We start from the raw sequence: 22004 nt of genomic DNA, 5'->3' as shown, positions 1-22004 counted from the left end.
ACATTGTCAGTAAGGAAATAATCTGTTTTAAATTAGATATCAAGTAGACCGGATAAATTTAATACAACCGCTGTAAATTAAATATTCAAGATCGTCAGTCAGTAAACACGACGTGCTTGCTTGTCGTCTTTCAGCGCTTTTTATGACGTTTTACCGGTAGGGGATGCTAATAGACAAATGACATGTGCATTGTGGAAAAGCGTGCCGCTGGGGCTTGGCGAGACTTTTTTGTCATGGTAAAAAAGGTAGTCCGGTGATAAACTTGGGCTTCAAGCAAAAGTCAATTCTTCCCAACTACATAAAAATACAATGAGCGTCTCTTGCCAAAGTGTTTTATCTTGCACATTTGTGTAGTTGATCTATTAATTATTGATTTGACTCACTTTTGTACAGTGGCCGGTTAGCTCAGTTGGTTAGAGCGTGGTGCTAATAACGCCAAGGTCGCGGGTTCGATCCCCGTACGGGCCACAGTGTATTTTTTATTTTATTTTTTTATTTTAGTGGTTTCTTTGCGGACGTAAAGATTTCTTTCTGAAATGTTGCGCTTGTTAGGGAACATGTCAAATTTAAAGTAAATTAATCTTTTCTCGCATTTTCTACTGACTGCAAATTTCCCCATTGTGGGACGAATATAGGTTTTCTGATTCTGATTCTGATAGGCAGCCAATCTCACGGCGCCATTTTGAAGTCAAAACAACAAAATAAATAATATGACACCACAAACACACACACACACAACACACAGTCATGTGTGTCAAATGACCACTTTTTCCACAAATCTTGTGGAGTAAAGTTATTACATTATGCTCATTTTTCAAAAGACACATAGACAAATTAGAAATATAGACTCAAACATTTACAAAGTGGTACCAAAATAGTACATATTTAATGTTTAATCTACATTGAATCCTTTACAGAACAACCCAAGATTTTGAACGTGGAAAAAGAAGCACGATACTGTACGCCAACTTCCATCCACACATTTTCTAAGAGGGTGCCGACCAATCCTCGATGTCACACAATGAAGCTATAAACATTTGAAGTACTATAATGTATTTCAGATTCAACTCTTAGCCAAGAAATGGGACTTGAGATGCTGTTTCAGAGCTGGTACAGTGGGAATTTCTTTGCGACACAAGTGGCAACGTAGAGGCAGCTTCAACAACTCACTGGTGCCTTCTTTGACTGTGACCTTTCCATGAGTTTCAAGCATATGGATGACATCTGCAGAGAAATCACAACAAAAGAGCACAAAATAATAAATGTTGCCAATTTATTAGTGACAAAAAGGCAAACCACAACAAGGGGGGAAAAAAATCCTTGTGGTAAAGCTGACTAAATAATTTGCAAGAGTAGTGGGGATGACCAAGTATTTAGTGTGAAGATTATAGCAAAGTATATTACATAAAAATAAATCATGTAGTATGATATCACTAATTTAGCAGGCGATCTTAACCATCAGAATATTTCCCAGTGACATGAAAATATCATAAAAGTTATCATTATAACACCCTTAGATACTGTTCACATATTGGATGACGAATTACATTTAAAATATTTTTTTTTTTTAATGAAAATGAAAAAATTAATCCAGTGACTATAAAGTGTCCTTGAGAGTTTTGAAAGGCGCTTAGAAATTAAATGTATTATTATTATTATTATTATTATTATTATTGGTCAAATGTAAATAAAGTAGTACATTTCCATATGAAATATCGCACATCTTTGGGATAGGCATGTTGCATAGGTTATTTTTGCAAGAATTATATTTTTTAAAAATATTGCGCAGCCCAATTTTTAGTACCAATACGAATAAAACTAGTAAAATGACAAGATAAAAGTCAAAACGATTTTTGCAAATTTTCTGACATTGCAGACCTATACGATAACTATATTGTAACATAATTAATTTCCAATACATGTCCATAAATATATTGTTTTTGAACAAAAACAATGGATTTAAAACATGTTTTCTTTTTGTCCAATCCGTCAACAAAACAATGAACAGATCAGTTGATAAACATCAGTTGTAGCCCTACAAATAACAATACAGTCTACTGTATTTATCTCACCTTGAGACTCAATGAAATAGTCTGTTGTGAACGAGTTCCAGTGCTTTTTGTTCTTAAGGCAAGGAGAATCAAAGTCTTGGCTGATCACGTGGAGGTGCACATGACTGTAGGAGGAAAAAAAAACACAAAATATATGTGCGTGCATAAGCATGTGTGAAGATTATATATAGCAATGTATATTACAGTTAAAATGTCTTCCTTTTTAACGCATTTCTTCCTACAACGAAGATGGAATCACCGTTGACGTCTGGTTTCGGGTCGTCAACCTAATCCGAATAGGGCCAGACGTCATAAAAAAGTGACAGTTCGGCCACTTACCAATTAATTAACATTGGGTAATTTGTTGTATGGACATGGGCTTGTATAGGTAGCATTCTGTTTAAACAATACATGTTTCCCCCTAAGTCCATACATAAGAAGACAAGAAATAAAAGAAGACCCAGGTTGTACGGCACGTTCATTTCTAACACAAGCTACCATTTAATCCATAGACACGTATGAAATTATAAATATGAAGATTAGTTGTAAAACAACACAGGTCCTCTTTTCTGTATTTTTAAAGGACAACCGACATCACTTTTTTGTTTCCTAACTGACATCAGAAAATCGTTTCATAGCATCTAAAATACCCAAAACACGCGGTATATTTTTAGTCAAATGCAAAACACCAATAAAAATGACTTAAAGTGTCTAAAATCTGCACAAAAAAATGAACCCGGAAGTGGCCAGTTTCAGAAGGTCCCGCCCCCTTGTTCGTGGTGTCACCCCAAGACGTCTTGCCTTGCTGGAGAATCAAAACAATGGCTTCAGATTCGGAGAATATGCTTTCTTGTTACTCATCCAATTATGAATATGATTCAAATAGTTCTGAAGAGGAAAGCATACATGTTTGCAATCGATTAAAAAATTTATTCCGTGCCATTTTGAGGTATCTGGGGCGGGAAATGTAGCATCAGCCCGTTTCCACAGGCTGATTAATTCCTTACACGGAGCTTTGTCGCCCTCTTCTGCCTCTTTTTGGTGCAACACAAAGTTTTCAGGCCAAACAAGTACAGCAAAATGCATTGACGTGATGGAAGAACTGCAACAATGTGTCCTTTTTTCGGTCAGGGGTGTTCCTTCAGTGACGTAGGATGAGGACTCGTCACCAACTCAAAAACAAGACTTCGGAATATTCAGCGTGAGTCTTAAAACGTAAAATATAGCTATATGCGGTGGAATCTTTGTAAAATACGCTCAGTAGAAGTCATTTGAAGCCATTTTACAAATTAGAACCACAACTTGTCTGGAGACATCGGTTGTCCTTTAAGTCTTAGCAGCAATTAGATGTCTCTCAAAAGCTTACACTCAGAAATGTATTTTGACCACAAGAGCTCAGTAGCGGCACCATAAACCCATGTTACCTCATACTTGGGATGGCATGGTAGCCACTGCGAAAGTCCAAGGAATTTGCATGTGGGCACTGTTGAACCATATGGTCAGCTACTTTCTGCATGTGCTTGAGCAGGCTGCAGTGTTCATCGCGAAGGGCCTTCAGGCTGGGGATGGATATCCATGGGAGGACCAGCCAGTGGTAACGCGCTTTGGGGTATTTGTCCTTGATTACAACTACTTTATCATCCTTAAACACCTACAAGAAAATATCAGAGAATACAAAGTAATCATGTGATTATAACATTTTTGGATGATGATGATATTTTTAAAGGACCTGCATATTAGGGTCTTGCATCGAAGCCTTCAGCCCCTGGCTCCAATGTCCAATTCTTTGCTGCAACAGATTAAATTGGACTTTAGCTTTTGACTGTGCCTTACCATACACGAGAAAGCATGAGAACTATAATTGTCTTTTATTTATTGCACGTGACTGGGCATCATGAGGTCAATGGGATATTCAAAGATGGCTCCGTGATGCAACTAAATTATCCAATTATACTTTAATTATTAAAAGCCAAGTAAAAAAAAATATCCATCATCACATCCTCCATTGTAAATGCCTTACATTTATCTCCCTTGACTCTTCAGCTCTGACGGTCTTGGGCAGGTGTTCGTGATTTTTGGCCGCTTTTCGATTGGGAGCCTCCGGACAGCCTTCTTTATCATTTGAGGAAATATCTAATGGTCTTTTACAACTACCAGGATCTTCCTTGAACTGTATAGTGTATGGGTGCAAGTCATTGACAATGTGGAGTAATTGGCCTGGCATCAGTTTGACTTTGTTCCCCTGACCCACGGCCACAGAGTCAATGGAGGTGGGGTTTGCACCCAGCTGTGGAGTAAAAACAGGAAAGAAATTCAGTTATCTATTAAAAAGTATTAATTAAGCAGTGTATGTTTTGCATTTTCCCTTACCTGTTTAACGTTCACAAAACCTTTGCTGCAATCTGCTTTCAATTCAACTGGTGAGTAAGGGGAAGATTGAGTTATTGTGTACTTGTAATGGATAAGTCTGATCGTATTTAGTGTGCTACTATAGTAAATGTCACGTTGTTTACGTATGTGCAAAGTCTAAATGTTGACATTAAAACTCCCAAAAGAAAACCGTGAGACAAAATGATGTGTGACAAACTCAGCACGATATGAATAGACAAGTGAAAAGCTAGGAATGGGTTACCTTGTTCCCGTGAGCATTTTTTGTCTTTAATACTGGTTTGAGGCCCACGACCCAGGATAACTGACTGAAGGTGAGGCAGCAAAATGGGTTCATGTGTTTCTTCTCGACTAACAAGCTGACAAATTGACATCTTACCATTTTAAATAGACCCAATATATTAGAGTCAACTTAGCAGGCCGGCCCACGCTTGCTTTGTTGACTAGTGTCGGCGCTTGCTGATGACGTTGCGCTGTGTTTGCCCCATGGCAGAGAAAATTCTGGAATTTGAAACCCTTGCTTGACTCATTGTCGGTGTCAACGTGTTGCTTCCAATAAGGTTTGAACTCATTTTTACAAACTTGCAAATGAATGATATTGTATCAATTCCGCAGTATCAGAAATATTACCATCGTATTTTAAGCTAGCATGTTAGCGTTAGCTCTACAATGATCGGGCTCCGAGGTAAACGAAAGCAGGGCCGGAGAAACGAAACCATAAGAACGCGGTGCTAAGTTGTTTTCTCTTTTGTACACATTTGTAAATATTGTCGAACAAGAGAAATAGAATTAAAGCTGATGTTGAGGTAGTTGCGTCTTTCATTTTTTTTCCTCAAACGACTGTGATTTTTCACGTGCAATATTTTAATATCGCTGTAATGTTCGTTGTCTTGTGGACGCGTAGTCGAAACGACCCGTGACAAATCATCGTCAATCATTTAAACATTTTTTTGGTCAAGCTAAACGTGTACTCTATAAATGTCTTGCCTCTGGTTAGACTTGGTTAGATGTTGTCTATGAATTGAATAACTCACTAGGTGGTACGCCTCGAGAGACAATAAATGTATTTATTCATTTAAAGCAAAACATGTTAGAGTTTGCAGCATGTCCTATAATTACCTATGGGGCTTAAATACTACATATGTTTTATTATCGCTGTTTTTCATTTTTCATTCAGGTTTATCATCCCAAGGCAAACATGGTGAAGGAAACAGGTTTCTACGACACGTTGGGTGTGAAACCTAATGCAACCCCCGATGAATTAAAAAGGGCTTATCGCAAACTTGCTTTGAAATATCATCCTGACAAGAATCCCACTGAAGGAGAGAAGGTAATAAGTGGACGATTTGCCAAAAATAATGTCTGACACGTTACAGAGAACCATCCCATCTGCCATGCAGTCCCCGATTAAATAATAATAAGTATTTTTGGATTCTTTGTAGTTCAAACAAATCTCACAAGCATATGAGGTGTTGTCAGATGCCAAGAAAAGAGAGATTTATGACCGTGGAGGAGAAAAGGCCATAAAGGAAGGAGGATCCAGTGCCGGTGGTGGAGGAGGAACCTTTGCATCACCGATGGACATCTTCGACTTGTTTTTTGGAGGCGGACGGCGGATGCACAGAGAGAGAAAAGGTGTGGATGAAAATATATCGCATGATTTTCCCACACTGAGCTTTATTTGTATTTATTTTATTTAAATGTAGTAAATCAGGGTGCTTCATAAGTCTGGTACTTAACTTCACCTTGTATCTCAGTAATTGTGGAACAAAACACAACATATTTCCTGAAAACTATTGATCATGTTTATTTATTTTTTTCCCCTGTGGCAGGGAAGAACATCGTGCACCAGATTTCAGTCACACTGGAAGATCTTTATAATGGAGCAACAAGGAAACTTTCTGTCCAGAAGAATACTATTTGTGAGAAATGTGAAGGTATGTCCAAAGAGTCAATTAATAAATGGAAACTGAAGTGCACTTTCTGACTTGCTTAATCCAAACCGTCTATTGCTCAGAGTTTTACAGACGCTTACATTAATCCATTCACATACACATTTATGCACACGACAGTGGGAAACTGCTTGCATCCCACACACTGCCAGCCTCGTTTAGAGCAGCACAGTTTAGTATAATGCCTTGCCCAAGGATACTTGCGGCAAATGGACAGTCAGAGCTGAGATTGTAAAAAAAACTGGGAGACCAACTCTGCTAAGTGAGCCATAGCCATTCTAATGATCGTCACATTCCAGAGCCGTCTCTGAGCTTCTTTGTTTTATTTCAAAAATGTTCAGTAGATTTTGACTTCTCTTTCCTAACTGATGACTTGGATAGCTACAGTATGCAAGAATCGCTCATTTTTATCCATTGTGGAACTGATATATCATGGCTAACACAGCCTTGTGACATAATTTGTTAGTCATCGGTTTCAGTCCATTAGTTTTTGATGTAACGGCAGTGAGTCAACAGAAGATAAAACATAATTACAATTACTTTTTTAAAGAATTCGCAGGCTATTCCACAGGGTGGGTGTGTACGTGTGTGTTTTTCCACATAAACACTTCTTTGGCATTTTGCAAAAAGTCAAATTTTAGTGTGTTGAAAAGTGATGTGACTATGAACAATAATTCAGAATATTAAGAACTGTTTTTAGTGGGCACAAGGCCTTTGTCATTATATTCAATGTACCTTTGGCAGGTCGTGGCAGTCGTAAAGGGGCAGCCCAGATGTGCATGTCCTGCCACGGTACGGGCATGCAGGTACGCGTCCACCAACTCATGCCTGGTATGGTGCAGCAGGTGTCCACGGTGTGTCATGGCTGTCAAGGCCAAGGACAGCGAATCAGTCAGAGGGATCGATGCAAAGGTTGCGCAGGTCGGAAAATTCTGAGACAGAAGAAAATTTTAGAGGTCTTCATTGAAAAGGGTGAGAGCAAAAGAAGGACCAGTCGAAATGTATTTCTGGAATATGTGAAAAACATCATCCCCCAACTCAACCAAACATTAAACCGCACAGGAATGAGAGATGGGCAGAAGATTGTGTTCCACGGAGAAGGAGACCAGGAACCAGGTCTTGAGCCGGGCGACATCATCTTCGTCCTGGACCTGCAAGAACATCCCCTTTTCACTCGGTAACATGGTCACTGTTCGTATTTTTAGTCAAACGCAAAACGCCATTAAGAATGACTTAAAGGACAACCGACGTCACTTTTTTGTTTCCTAACTGACATCAGAAAAACGTTTTATAGCATCTAAAATACCCAAAACACGCACTATGATATTTTTAGTCAAATGCAAAACACCATTAAAAATGACTTGGTGTCCAAAATCTGCAAAAAAATTGAGCTGCGAATTGGGCGTTTTCAGAAAGTCCCGCCCCAAGTTTGCGACGTCACGCCAAGATGTCTTGCCTTGCTCGAGAATCAAAACAATTGCTTCAGATTCGGAGAATATGCTTTCTTGTTACACCTCCAGTTATGAATATGATTCAAATAGTTCTGAAGAGGAAAGCATACATGTTTGCAATTGATTAAAGAATTTATTCCGTGCCATTTTGAGGCAACATTGGGGGGGGAAATTGATCACCAAAAAAAGAGGAATTAATCAGCCCGTTTCCACACGCTTATAAATTCCTTCCATGGAGCTTGGACGCCCTCGTCTGGTGGGTTTTGGGTGCAACACGAGGTTTTCAGACCAAACAAGTATAGCAAAATACATTGACGTGGTGGAAGGACTGCTACAATGTGTCTTTTTTTTCCGTCAGGGGCGTTCCTTCAGTGACGTCACGTACGGACTCGTCACCAACTCAAAAACAAGACTTGCGGAATATTCAGCACGAGTCTTAAAACGTAAAATATAGCTATATGCGGTGGAATCTATGTAAAATACGCTTAGTTGAAGTCATTTGAAGCCATTTTACAAATTATGGACACAACTTGTCCGGAGACGTCGGTTGTCCTTTAAGGCCGCATAGACTAGCCCAACTGTACGTTTTCCCTCACCATCTGGACATTATGATGCCAAATTTACCGCACTTAAATCCTACAAATGACTCTCAGTCTCATTTTGTTCATGAAGAAGACAAGAAGAATTCTCATTGTTCTTACTTTTTTATCACTATGTTCTTAATGTGATTTTACTGAACATGCAATGTCTTGTTCAGCAGACAAAAAACGGTTCCTCAAATGAGTGGCAGAGGTTTTTTTTTTTCTTCCTTTCTCGCAGGTCATTTGTTTGAGTCAGTTGACGTTTCCTTATCAAATTCTTTTACCACAGCATAAAGGTCACTATTGTAGTTCTAATTTTGGAATGTTCCTCCAGGAAAGGAGAGGATTTGACAATGTCGATGGAGTTGCAGCTGGTAGAAGCTTTGTGTGGTTTCCAGAAGCCCGTCCAGACACTTGACAACCGAACTCTCCTCGTGACCTCCCATCCTGGTAACCACACCAGATTGTCTAAAGTGCTTCTAAAAATGGTTTAGACAAAACAATTCGTTGATACATATCAAAACTGTCCTTTCCCACAGGAGAACTGATCAAACCCGGTGACACAAAGTATGTCTGCAACGAGGGGATGCCAACGCATCGCCGGCCGTTTGAGACCGGAAGACTCATTATTCACTTTTCCGTAAGACAACCATGTTTGCACCTACAAGAAACCGACGACACACAATGTCATCCGAGCCGTGACGTGAACTCAGGTTGAATGCAGATGCCTTTCCCTTCAAGGTGGTGTTCCCGAAAGCCAATTTCCTCCCAAAGAACAAACTGAAGGAGCTGGAAAGCTACCTTCCGCTGAAGGTGGACGCGGAACAGCCGGAGAACATGGACGACGACCTCTACATCTACGCCGACCTTGAGGAGTGTGACCTGGAGAATAGAAAACGACACAGGCATCAAAACTACTACATGGATGAAGATGACTATTCCAGCACCGGAGGGGTTCAGTGCCAGACGTCTTAAAGAACCAACCCTGCATTCCAAAACCTTCATCCTTCAAAATTAAGCGCCTTTTTTCACTTTTTTTTTTTTTATGTTTGGTTTTGTTCGAGGCGGCCCCGTAGTCAAGTGGTTAGCACGCTGAATTCACAGTGCAGAGGTCGTGAGTTCAAGACCCGGTCCGGCCTCACTGTGTGGAGTTTGCACGTTCTCCCCGGGCTTGCGTGGGTTAACTCCGGGTTATCCGGTTTCTTCCCACATTCCAATAACGTACATGGCAGGGTGATTGAACACTCTAAATTGTCCGTCGGTGTGAGAGTGACTGGTTGTTTGTCTGTGTGCCCTGCGAACCAATTCAGGGTGTCCCCCGCCGAGTGCCAAAAGACGGCTGGGATAGGCTCCGGCGACCCTAATGATAAAGCGGTCTGGAAAATGGATGGATGCATTGTGTTAAATTTTTTGTGTGACTTCTCAGTTGTCAAGATGAGCCACAAAACTGTGTTCAATATGCTCTTTCTTGGATGGAGGTTCAAAGGTCGTAGTTGTTGCTGCTGCTATCATGACGTTGTGAGAAAAGGTGAGAGCAACATAAATCTTCTGTGTGTCCCCTTAATACTTTTTTTTTGTGTGGGGGTCATTAAGCTATGATGCAAATACCATATGGAATAATATTTCAGTCATACTAAATCAGCGACCTGTTCAATCCAACGTGCGCATTGCGTGTATGTGTTAAAATGCGATGTGCATATGCCGTCTTTGATTTTACAATGAAAGCTTTCCCTTTTAGAAGGGCTGTTTTGTAAACCTTTCTTAATCTTGAAAACATGACTGACAAAGCAAAGCAATTAACAATTGCTTTGAAACTAATTTATTATGAGTTTCAATATTTAACTGCTTTAACACTTGTTGGCTGTCATGTGATTTGCTTTAGTAACTGTTAAGTAAAGGGATGATTTTATAGGTTTTTTTGTTTAGTTTTTACTTCAATGTTTACTCTGAAACCCGCCCCCGGCCCATCGCTGAAACATTAGCATGTTATCAACTTAAGCAAAATACATCTGGAAATTCAAGTGACACGTTTTAATCAACAAGTTAATAACACTTTTGTCTCGTGTCATGGTGGTTGTTGCACATGTTGGTAAGTGGGCCGGTGGCCGTGCGCCTCTTACCTCAATAAAAGATACTCTTAAGGAACTTTGCAATTGTTTTATTCATGAAGTTATTTGCCTCCATGCTCAGCAAAGTGGGTGTGTCATTACATAATATCCAAAGAAAAGCCTTCGCTTAAAGGACAACCGACGTCTCCGGACAAGTTGTGTCCATAATTTGTAAAATGGCTTCAAATGACTGCTACTGAGCGTATTTTACAAAGATTCCACCGCATATAGCTATATTTTACGTTTTAAGACTCGTGCTGAATATTACGCGAGTCTTGTTTTTGAGTTGGTGACGAGTCCGTACATGACGTCACTGAAGGAACGCCCCTGACCTCAAAATGGCACAGAATACATTATTTAATCGATTGCAAACATGTATGCTTTCCTCTTCAGAACTATTTGAATCATATTCATAACTGGATGTGTAACAAGAAAGCATATTCTCCGAATCTGAAGCCATTGTTTTGATTCTTCAGCAATGCAAGACGTCTTGGCGTGACGTCACGAAATGGGGGCGGGACTTTCTGAAAATGCCCAATTCGCAGATCATTCACTGGACAGAAACAATCACGGTGGAATAGAGGTCACTGTAGCGTACCTACATATGTGTAGGCTAGAGGTAACTCACAGAAATGAATAAGACCTCCTTTGCCTATGTAATAAAATACCATGTCAATAGTTATGCACACAACCGCGAACAACTACATAAAGGTTTGGGGAATTTCACTGATACTGTTGTAGCAGTCGGGAAGGAGCACACACGACTGACTGTCAACACGTTTATTTCAACTGCTAACAGGTGGATCTAAACAAGCATTAGAAAGTGCGGTAAAACAACCTGAATTTAACCTTGCTGTACGCCTGCTGAGTGAGAGGCATGGTCCTCGTGTCCGCCATTGTATTCATTTCTGACTGTGGCAAGCAGAAGTACAGGTACACACATTATAATACATATTATATACATAAAATCAATGACGGTGACGGGTGAGTGGCAATACCGTCGGACGTAGAGAAGAGTGATGTCACGTCACGTTAGCCGGATAGTTCATACAACGGGACGTCACTGGAGCTTCACTGAGACTTTAGTGTTGTTATCATGCAAATGCTAAAATAGCTCCACTGTATATGACTGATACCTAGCATTGAGGTAGCATGCAGAAACAGACAAAACTGATAAAAAACGGACACAAAAAAAAACATTTACAAAAGTGTCTTCGAAACAAAAAGTTTAACAGATATATTATACTCCTGATGCTGTTTGTTTACGGTCAAACAATGTACCGACATCGTTTTTTAAAATATTATTGTATTGTCACAACAGTTCACCATCATGCATTCTCATATCTAAAGACAAAAGAGATGAAAATGAAGGAATTTAAACTGTGCTGGTAACGTTGAAACCATAAGAAAGTAGGCTACAGTATTTAAGAATTTAGATTGACATTCACATACTGTACACAATATGACCAACAATTTAAATACGTGTGAAAGAAAGCCTCCACCAGTTTAAAAAAATAAGACCTGATCTCTGTACTAAAAAGAGCTCTCACCAAAGGCTTTAATCCACTTTCATTGGTTTGCTGTCATCTTGGCAACCTGCACTCAGAATATTATGTTAACTTTCTACTTCTCCTTTCTGTCACATGAAGGGTAAGACCAAACCACCTGCTTCACAATCAGCTATGTGAACCATTGTTCCATTGAAGAATCTGAGTACATTTGTACATCACGATGGTTTGCTAAAGAATGCATACGTAGAAGCACCTTTAGTTGGCTCGACAAGAATTCATTGCGATATAGTTGCTCATATCTGGTTTGTGTGGTGACTTGAGTCAGTATTTATTGCACATTGGGATGTGAGGGTGTCCAAACCCTCAGTCGGGGGCTCTAAGGCTTCCACAGCCTCAAGAGGCCGTCCTCGCTGTAAGTAGCAACCAGATTCTCATGCGGGTGATGAGTGATGCCAATTACATCTTTCTCGTGAACCTGCGGTACGTACAAAAGCTCATCAGCATATTCTCCTCTACACGTCTTCATTATAGTCTGGTTAGATAGCTCACATTCTTACATTGGCGACCTTACGTCTGTGTAAGCTCTCAGTCGTACAGGAGTGGTTCATCGATGAAAAGGTTTCTTCAGGCGTCATCTGTAATTCTTTGAAGGTGTCGGATGTTTCATTTCTTATCCAAGATACTTCTTCAGCGAACTAAAGTCTTACTGGTTGCCTAAGCAGGCTGTTGTACGAACGATCCAAATTGAACCTCCCACCACCATATCGGTTTAGCAAAGGATTTAGCTGTTTTATGAAAATTGCTTCTTTTACTCCCCTTTCAAACCATCTACGTTCTTTCGCTAAGATTTTAACCTCATTGTCATCAAATGAGTGGTTGCTAGCTTTTAGGTGCATATGTACTGCTGATTGAGGCCCACTAGTACTATCCCTGCGATGTTGATAACGTATTTGTTTGAGAATTTGTTTAGTGTCCCCAATGTATTGCTCTAAAACAGCTACATCTTTCACTAAAACAATATGGTGGTGGGAGGTTCAATTTGGATCGTTCGTACAACAGCCTGCTCAGGCCACATATGATGAGGTGATACCACAGCAAATAGGGCAATCAGGTCAGTCGTTAGTCAGGACAATCAGTGGAGCAGGAGTAGTCCTCTGCTCTCCCCAACCTGAGAGCAGGGACCAATCATAGCAGAGTCATATATATATATATATATATATATATATATATATATATATATATATATATATATATATATGGCCTAAACTACCAGTAAGACTTTAGTTTGCTGAAGTTTCTTGGATAAGAAGCGAAACGTCCGACACCTTCAAAGAAGTACAGATGACGGCTGAAGAAACCTTTTCATCGATGGACCATTCCTGTACGACTGAAAGCTTACACAGACGTGTTCTCCTAATAGCTTACCGTCAAAGTTTTCTCCAGCCTTGCTGTCATGTAGTTGAAGCAGTAAAGCACCAAGTCATCTCCAACGCAGTAAATCCACTCGCCTCGTGGGGAAACTGTGCTGCATACAAATTTTACTCCCGACTTTCTATCTGCTCTAAATGTCTTGACAGTCTGAAACGAAACCAAGCAAAACCAGTCTCAAATGTAAAGCTGGATTTTCTTTGTGTGTGTATTACTGTATGTCATATGTTAATCATGAATTTTTTCAGATGCTATATAGTATGTCTGCACAATTTAAAGGACAACCGACACCATTTTTTTGTTTCTAAACTGACATCACAAAAACGTTTTATAGCATCTAAAATACCCAAAACACACATGCTGATATTTTTAGTCAAATGCAAAACACCAATAAAAATGACTTAAAGGACATCACTTTTTTTGTTTCCTAACTGACATCAGAAAAACGTGTGGCTGCCGCTGCTCACTCGCAGAAAAATAATATCCTGTGATTGTAAAGTGTCCTTAAGAGTTTTGAAAGGCGCTTATAAATGAAATGTTATATATATATATATACACACACACACACATTCCACCATGATGTCCCTGATCCACTGCTGAAAATAATGTTTTGATCCTCTCCTCTTTCATCTAGAACTGCTTCATGTCACACAGAGGGTACAGCAAGTGCTGAAGAATGAATGACTCTCTGTGTCTTTGTGTTCACATATTATTTGTTATTCAGCTCCTGGATTTTGTTTTTCTACTTCTTTCTTTCCTTTCCTCTTCCTTTCATAACTTTGCTTCTGTGTTACTTCCGGGTAGATTGAACGCTGGCGCGAATGGCTGCCGCTGCTCACCCGCACAAAAAAAGTTGAGAAATTGAGAAAAATTGAGAGTTTGAAAGGTGCTTATAAATTAAATGTATTATTATTATTATTATATCTATCTCACCTGACCCTGCGTGTTCATGACAACGACCGTGCTGGAATGGCTGCAAACCACAAAGAGCTGTGGATTTTGGGGAAGAGCGATGACGTTGTTCACAGGGACATCCGAGGCCCGAGTCACTGATTTGATTGTGTGGATGCATTCACAGGTTTTGCTGTTCCAAATCTAAAATACACACACACACACACACACACGCACACACACAGAGTGTGATGCACCGACTTAATTATTGTTCTTTTTTCCCTATTACATTTCACAGTAAAAAAAAAACTACTTTGCATCATGTCCTAGGTGATCACTTTACCTTCACGGTACCATCCGATGATGCGCTGATAATGTGAAATCCATCTTGAGTGAAAGAGGCATCATTCACAAAAGACTGATGTCCATTTAACGCCTTCAGTGTTTGGCCCGAACGCAACTCATGGATCCTGAGGATGACATGACCACATCGATCAACTAATATAAAAAGAAATAACAATCCACTAAAATGATTCTTGAACTCAAGAAGGAATTTTGTTTTTCTAAAGAGTGGAAAAAATGTGTTGTTGAGCAGTGAGTTATTTTTAGCTCCAGCAGAACGATGAGGTGGGCGGTGACAAAAAAAAAAAAATCGCACATCGATTCACTGTGTACTGGCTACATTCCGGAAAATTGCGACTCGAGGAATAGCACATGTTAGAGCACGTGGCGATGTTGCTCCTGAGCACATGGAGTCTCAGCTACCCCCACGCAGGCTCATGTGCTGGCAACAGGGGTGAAGCTGAGTCTGCATCCACTGCCTGGAGACAGAATTCGAAATGTCCAACCTCTTCATGCTGATGGAGCTTTGTGTGTGTGTGTGGGTGTGTGTGTGTGTGCGTGCACATTTGAGAGAAAAGTACAATTTATTACCACAGGCAAAAAGGCAGCCGTGAATGTAAAAAATGATAAAATGAACGATAAAAAAAAAAGATATTTTGTAAATAGTGCACTCTTTTCAGCTATTACACTGCATGACTTAGATAGATAGATAGATAGATAGATAGATAGATAGATAGATAGATAGATAGATAGATAGATAGATAGATAGATAGATAGATAGATAGATAGATAGATAGATAGATAGATAGATAGATAGATAGATAGATAGATAGATAGATAGATAGATAGATAGATAGATAGATAGATAGATAGATAGATAGATAGATAGATAGATAGATAGATAGATAGATATCCACTTATACCAACTGTGTTACCTATACAGTTTTAATAACACAATGTCAACAATATAGATAGAATAGATAGATGGACAGACAGACCGACAGATGATAGATAGATATAAAAAGTGTAATCAGTCAAAATGGTTGTCTTTCCTTTATTTTTAATCATTTTAAATGATCCTGTTAAAAAGACATTAAGAATTGTCAGAACCGGATTTTATTTTGATGTCAAGCAGGATTTTCTGTATCATCTGATCTAACTATTAAAAAAAAAACAGTTGTTAACTGAAGTTAAGTATCACTTTGTGACCAGGAGTTTTGCTGAAACTATTGCAGAATATCCATCTATCGAGGGAGAAAATGCTTTGTTGGTCCACAACTGGGCATAAGATGAACCACGAGAAGTAGAGCTATTATTCGTGAGATTGTAGCGACTTGGGAAATGTATTCAGCTTGAGTGTAATTCGTAATTTGTTGGCAGAGAGTAAATGAAGCAACCGACCTGATGGTTTGGTCAAAAGATGCACTTAGGATTTGGTTGCTGTCCTCGGAGAAACTAAGACAAGTCACACCTTTGTTGTGCGCATGCTCAAACCTGCGCAGGCACAGGCCACTCTGGATCTTCCACACCTAACACATAAATAATAATAATAATAATAATAAGCAGAAGAAGAAGAAGAACAATACAGTACATTTTCAAGCGCCTTTCAAAACACTCAAGGTCACTTCACAGTCATAGATAAGTTTTTCTGTGGGTGAGAAGCGGCAGCCAAACACGCAAGCGTTCACTCAACCCGAAAGTGACTCAAATACACACAAAGCTAGCTAATAGCTATCTAGCTAAATAGCTAGCCAGCCAACGAAATAACAAATAGATAGTAAATAGCTAACTAGATAGCTGGATAGCTAGCTAGATAAAAATAAGTGAAGAATGACTTGTTATAATTATATATAATTATAATTATAAATATATATAATTATAACAAGTCATTCTTTTGTGTATGTGTTACATATACTGTATGTACAAAAGGGGTACTTACATAAATGCAGTCCATAAAACGGTTATGAGGTACATGTTGTGTGTTTGATTGCAGTATGATTTTTGCTAGCCAAAATGTGATGTGATGTGACCAAAAAGAGAAAAATCTGAACATCTGTTGATCTACTTTTCAATGTTATTTTAAATATGTTTTTTTTAAGTTGCAAAGTTTTTATTTTTACACAATATTGTGAGAGCAAAAAAAAAAGGTTGTCTTATCATATCTTATCTTATCTAAATGACTTGATCAATGGTTGTACCTTTATTTTGCCATTCTGCGCCCCAGTGGCAAGTAAATCTGAATCCCGACTGAAGCACATACACAACACCGCATCATCCATCATCATGAAGCTATCTTGAGACTGGTACTTTAAATCCTGAATCAAACGCACACAAAGAGGACAGACAGATTGTATGAACATGTTTTTCAAGTACAGCATCCAACCAAGAGTGTCACCTTGGGAGTTTACCTTGCTTATGTTGGCTGTATGAAAGTTCCACACTTCAATGAGGCCATCCACCGAGCCAGAGATTAAATATTTGCCATCGGGCGAGAAACGGGCACATTCCACATGGGACCGACGTCCAAACTGCATATTAATTTCCAAAGCATACATTATGTATTGACAGTTTAAAGGACAACGGACACCATTTTTTTGGTTTCCTAACTGACATCAGAAAAACGTTTTATAGCATTTAAAATACCCAAAACACGCAGGCTGATATTTTTAGTCAAATGCAAAACACCAATAAAAATGACTTAAAGTGTCTAAAAACTACTTCAAATTGAACCCGAAGTGGCCAGTTTCAAAAGGTTCCGCCTCCTTGTTCGTGATGTCACGCCAAGACGTCTTGCCTTGCTCGAGAATCAAAACAATGGCTTCAGATTCGGAGAAGATGCTAACTTGTTACGCATCCAGTTATGAATATAATTCAAATAGTTCTGAAGTGGAAAGCATACATGTTTGCAAAAAAGTTCTTCCGGGTCATTTTGAGGCATCAAGACTGATGTGTAGCGTCCCAGAAAATGCAGAAGATGGCGCCAGAGCTCCGTTGGGCTGATTTGATATCAGGATATTTGATTTGATATCTTGGAATTTGTGTCCACGAATATCAAACAGTAGACTTGGTGAAACACACAATTCACCATCGCGTTATTTATGTGTTTTCCTTATTATTTTGCCATCAACACGGATAACACGAAGTTTTCAGACCAAACAAAGTACCGCAAAATGCATTGTGTATCGCTTTCTCGGTCAGGGGCGTTCCCTCCGTGACGTGACGACAGGATATGTATATGTACGCACGATGTTGTTCACCTTAATGTGACGGTACAGTTGAGTTGGACAAGTTTCTTTCTCTGCATGTCTGTCCGTTTGGCACGTGCTCTCAATGGTCATGTCAGGGGAGAGGCTGTCCGGGGAGTTCAGTCTCAGCGACTACAAACAGCAAAATCATCCAATCGTTGAGTGTGGCAAATGATTGTATTAGGAGCAAATTTTGAAGCAGACACTTGACACAAAAATAGGGACATTGAATTGAATACTGAAATATTTAAATGCATATTTCTACCAGTTTGGGTTTTTACCCTTAAAGGAAAACCGACGTCACTTTTTTGTTTCCTAACTGACATCAGAAAAACGTTTTATAGCATCTAAAATACCCAAAACACGCAGGATGATATTTTTAGTCAAATGCAAAACACCAGTAAAAATGACTTAAAGTGTCTAAAAACTACTTCAATTTGAAACCGGAAGTGGCCAGTTTCAGAAGGCCCCGCGCCCTTGTTCGTGGTGTCACGCCAAAACGTCTTGCCTTGCTCGAGAATCAAAACAATGGCTTCAGATTCGGATTATGAATATGAATATTCAGTTATGAATATGATTCAAATAGTTCTGAAGATGAAAGCATACATGTTTGCAATCGATTAAAGAATTTATTCCGTGTCATTTTGAGGCATCAGGGGTGGGAAATGTCGCACCCAAAAAAGGCAGAAAATTGCGACAAAGCCATGTAGGGAATTAATCAGCCCGTTTCCACAGGCTGATTAATTCCTTACATGGAGCTTTGTCGCCCTCTTTTGCCTCTGTTTGGTGCTACACAAAGTTTTCAGACCAAACAAAGTACAGCAAAATGCATTGACGTGATGGAAGGACTGCTACAATGTGTCCTTTTTTCGGTCAGGTGACGAGTCACGTCACGTCCTTCCGTCAATGAATAGACTGATACATTTTCTGGCTAAAATGGTTCATATGATCATGTGAACGGTTCTACTTACACCGACTTGTTCCAGTAGGCCCATGAGGCGTGATGGAGGCACCACACTGACCTCCCTCACCAGCTCCTCTGCGATGGCTCGACGCCGCTTTTCCTTGCTGCTGCTTTTTGGGTACGCCTGCAGCGGAAGTGGACCATGGTGGGAATTTACCCTAAAACATTTGACCTATTTCGTTGCAAGAACCAAAATTCGGTCTCACCTCACGTGGGTCGAAGTAGGAGAGTCTGAGCAGGTGTTCCAGGTGAGTGTACCTCTCGGGCTGAGTTTGCTTCAACATAATCATCGGGTCGGTTTGTCTGAGGAGTGAACGAGCAGCGCCCACCTCCCTCATTTCAATCAGCTCCATTACCACCTGTTGGAGTGATTTTTGAAGGAAATTATACAACATCATCATGAAACATTTTTAAAACTGATAGCTTAAAAGTACCCGAGCTAATATTGGGCTGTGTATACCCAATGCATTGGGTTGAGGATTTGACTGAGGACGTTGAATCAAAAGTTTGATTCAACAAGGATAGAAAAATTTGTTCATAATGTGTTTAACCTTCAAACAAATGGCCTACCAAGTCATCAGTATATCGGTGAATAAAAATAAAAATAAAAATAAAAATAAAAATAAAAATAAAAGCGAAGTACAAGTAAAAGTAAGGGTAAGGGTAAAAGTAAAAGTAAAAGTAAAAATTACAAATAAGATTACAAATTAAAAATAAAAATAAAAATAAAAGTAAAAGTAAGGGTAAAGGTAAAGGTAAAGGTAAAAAGTAAAATTAAAAATCATATTACAAATTACAAAATAAAAATAAAAATAATGATAATAATAATGATAATAATTTGACAAACAACATTTTCTAAGACATTAGAGCAGTCCCAGTAAATAAGTCTCTTTCTTGATATTCTGGCACCAAATCCCCTCTTCCTGTTTTTAAATCCAGGAATGGGTCTTAATTAAACACAACGGGAGATGGATCGATTGATCAGAATATTCATTATTGCAGCAAAGGTTAATTTGTCATGTCACAGAACTGCTGTGCATTCTCTTGAGAGCTGGCTGACATGTTCAGATTGTTACTGATGTGAAACAGTTCAAAACAGCAAACTCTACAATCGTTTAAACATATCATTAACATTCAGTGACAATTGTGCAAAAATGTGTCCACTCCAGTGCCAGGGTTTTTCTCATTGTCATTCAAATTGCAGGACCCACAGAATATTGAGTTTTAGGACAACATAAATACCAAAATTCAATGTAATACATCCATATTGGTTGATATAGCGATTTAACAACAGTGGAAGCTGGAACAAAGCGCTAACATGGAAGTAAAATGGAAATGCTGCCCCCTTGTGGAAGGGGAAAACACTGCCAGTCTGGCCAAGCCTTTTATCCGCACCGAAGCAAGAAAAAACAAAACCTACTTCATATATTCAATTGACGAATAAATTCGGGAATGGCAGTGAATGAGTTAAGTGAATAAATATTGGATCATGTAAGACTGCAATTAACCGCCGTAAACCCTGTATTTAGAAATTATATCAACGACGTACAGAGTGAAAGATTGTGGTTCAATTATAATTATTATTAGTATTATTTACCCACTTTCTGTATCACAAAAGCCGACGTCACCTGTTCGTAAAGGTCAATAAGTGTGTTGTCAGGCAACTTGAGCGATTCAATTGCGAGCAAGACGGAGTCCCAGTGGCCTTGTTGGACGTCTGCGATGAAGCTGTCGATGCTCTCCACGGTGTTGAGCGAGACGGTTGTTTCTTCCTGTAACGTGGTCAAGGTTCTGTAGAGGTTGTTCTCCTTGAGGTATTGCATAATCAGGCGAATGACACTACAGACAGAAAGGAATAGACAACATCCACTGTTCATGTCTAAACACCAAGTTGAATCAAGAAGAAAATGAATAAGAAGAAGAAGAAGAATATGCATGTGGTCATGTCCTTTAGAGTTTTGAAAGGCACTTAGGAAATAAAATTTATTTATTATTATTATTATCACCTCTATGTGCCCTCTGCCCGTTTCACCACGATGGGATGCAGAGCTTTCAGCCACTCTGCTCCCAAACTCTGGAATTCACCTCCACCCAACCTCCGTAATATTGACTCCCTCCCTATTTTCAAGTCCCACCTCAAAACCCATCTGTTTAAAATTGTTGTCAATGTCTAGTTCAATCTGCTATTTTATGATTTATCATTTTACTTATGGTTTTATTGTTGTGTGCTTTGTTTTTATTGTAAAGTGTCCTTGGGTGTTTTGAAAGGCGCTTGAAATTAAATTTATTATGATGATGATGATGATGATGATGATGATTATTATTATGTTGTTGTGGTGAGGTTGAAATGTATACTAATGTTGCGACAATGACTACAAACAAAACCAACAAGAATAATAATACAAATAATAAAACAACAATAATACATTTTAAATGATATATGGAAGATCAATATAAATCTATCGCCTGTGCATTCTTACACATGGATCACATGTTGCCAGCTAGTGATGCTGATGTTCTTCTCTCTGAAGCCAAGTGTGCTCATTAAACCACTTTAACCCCTCGTAAGAGAATACGTGAGACCGCTGTTCCCCAAAGGAAGCCAATGAAATGTAATTATGGCCCATCAAAGGCATAACTAAAGAGGCTGGTGCTTTAGGTCCACGGGCACATGCATGTAAAATAACATATATTTAGGATGACTTCCTTGCAGCAAAGTCACGTATAATGAATGAACTAAATGAGGTGTCTGCTATTCACGTATCAAGAAAATGCGTGACTGCAGTTCAAAATGAACATAAACATATTCCTAATAACACTTCTAAACAATGCATTAAAAATACATACAGTGAAACTAATGAAGCGACTTAATTTAGCAATGAAGTATAAGTTTAAATAGTTCTTACTCCGAGGGCTCCATCTCCACAGCCATGGTGACGTTTTCTCCAGCAGATGCGGCAACAGACTGAAGTGCGCGGCTACTGTGTGCTCGTCAAAGCCACGTGCGGCTTGTCCACAGAGGCCCGCCTACCGCACGTGTTTCTCGTGCGTGTGATTCGGCTTGCATACAAAAGTCCCCAACCTTGTGACTG

At 39.2% G+C, this 22004-nt stretch overlaps 3 protein-coding genes and 1 non-coding gene across 5 annotated transcripts; 2 read left to right on the top strand and 2 right to left on the bottom strand.

Moving 5' to 3' along the window:
* The first annotated feature begins 394 nt into the window (after positions 1-394).
* On the top strand, positions 395-468 carry trnai-aau (transfer RNA isoleucine (anticodon AAU)). Its single transcript has one exon. It is a non-coding gene; the product is annotated as a tRNA-Ile (tRNA).
* Positions 469-861: 393 nt separating this feature from the next.
* aptx (aprataxin) lies at positions 862-4951 on the bottom strand. 2 transcript variants are annotated; one of them, XM_089007245.1, is made up of 8 exons: positions 4819-4908; positions 4684-4747; positions 4422-4468; positions 4072-4338; positions 3781-3840; positions 3476-3702; positions 2073-2176; positions 862-1224 (listed from the first exon to the last, which is right to left on the bottom strand). In XM_089007245.1, exons 1-8 carry the CDS (start codon positions 4819-4821, stop codon positions 1064-1066), a joined length of 933 nt encoding a protein of 310 aa, XP_088863371.1. In that variant the 5' UTR covers positions 4822-4908; the 3' UTR covers positions 862-1063. The 2 variants fall into 2 exon arrangements, with proteins under 2 accessions (XP_088863371.1, XP_088863370.1); XM_089007244.1 differs by having other exon boundaries at positions 4684-4951.
* Positions 4873-10576, top strand: dnaja1 (DnaJ heat shock protein family (Hsp40) member A1). Its single transcript, XM_089007243.1, has 9 exons — positions 4873-4999; positions 5617-5769; positions 5882-6074; positions 6272-6376; positions 7136-7363; positions 7454-7568; positions 8758-8873; positions 8963-9063; positions 9165-10576. The coding sequence occupies exons 2-9, from the start codon at positions 5638-5640 to the stop codon at positions 9396-9398; spliced, it is 1224 nt and encodes a 407-aa protein (XP_088863369.1). The 5' UTR covers positions 4873-4999; positions 5617-5637; the 3' UTR covers positions 9399-10576.
* Positions 7275-21996, bottom strand: LOC148892943 (WD40 repeat-containing protein SMU1-like). The gene is made up of 15 exons (XM_089007242.1): positions 21819-21996; positions 20541-20751; positions 19119-19271; positions 18920-19036; positions 17961-18080; positions 17112-17231; positions 16902-17018; positions 16105-16232; positions 14705-14831; positions 14404-14565; positions 13468-13620; positions 11370-12517; positions 9225-9305; positions 7452-7542; positions 7275-7323 (listed from the first exon to the last, which is right to left on the bottom strand). Exons 1-12 carry the CDS (start codon positions 21842-21844, stop codon positions 12419-12421), a joined length of 1533 nt encoding a protein of 510 aa, XP_088863368.1. The 5' UTR covers positions 21845-21996; the 3' UTR covers positions 7275-7323; positions 7452-7542; positions 9225-9305; positions 11370-12418.
* Positions 21997-22004: the final 8 nt, after the last annotated feature.

The sequence above is a fragment of the Hippocampus bargibanti genome, linkage group LG10, assembly GCF_051943395.1.
Source record: "Hippocampus bargibanti isolate YZ-2025 linkage group LG10, ASM5194339v1, whole genome shotgun sequence".
NCBI lineage: Eukaryota > Metazoa > Chordata > Actinopteri > Syngnathiformes > Syngnathidae > Hippocampus > Hippocampus bargibanti.
This window is presented reverse-complemented; position numbering and strand designations above follow the sequence as displayed.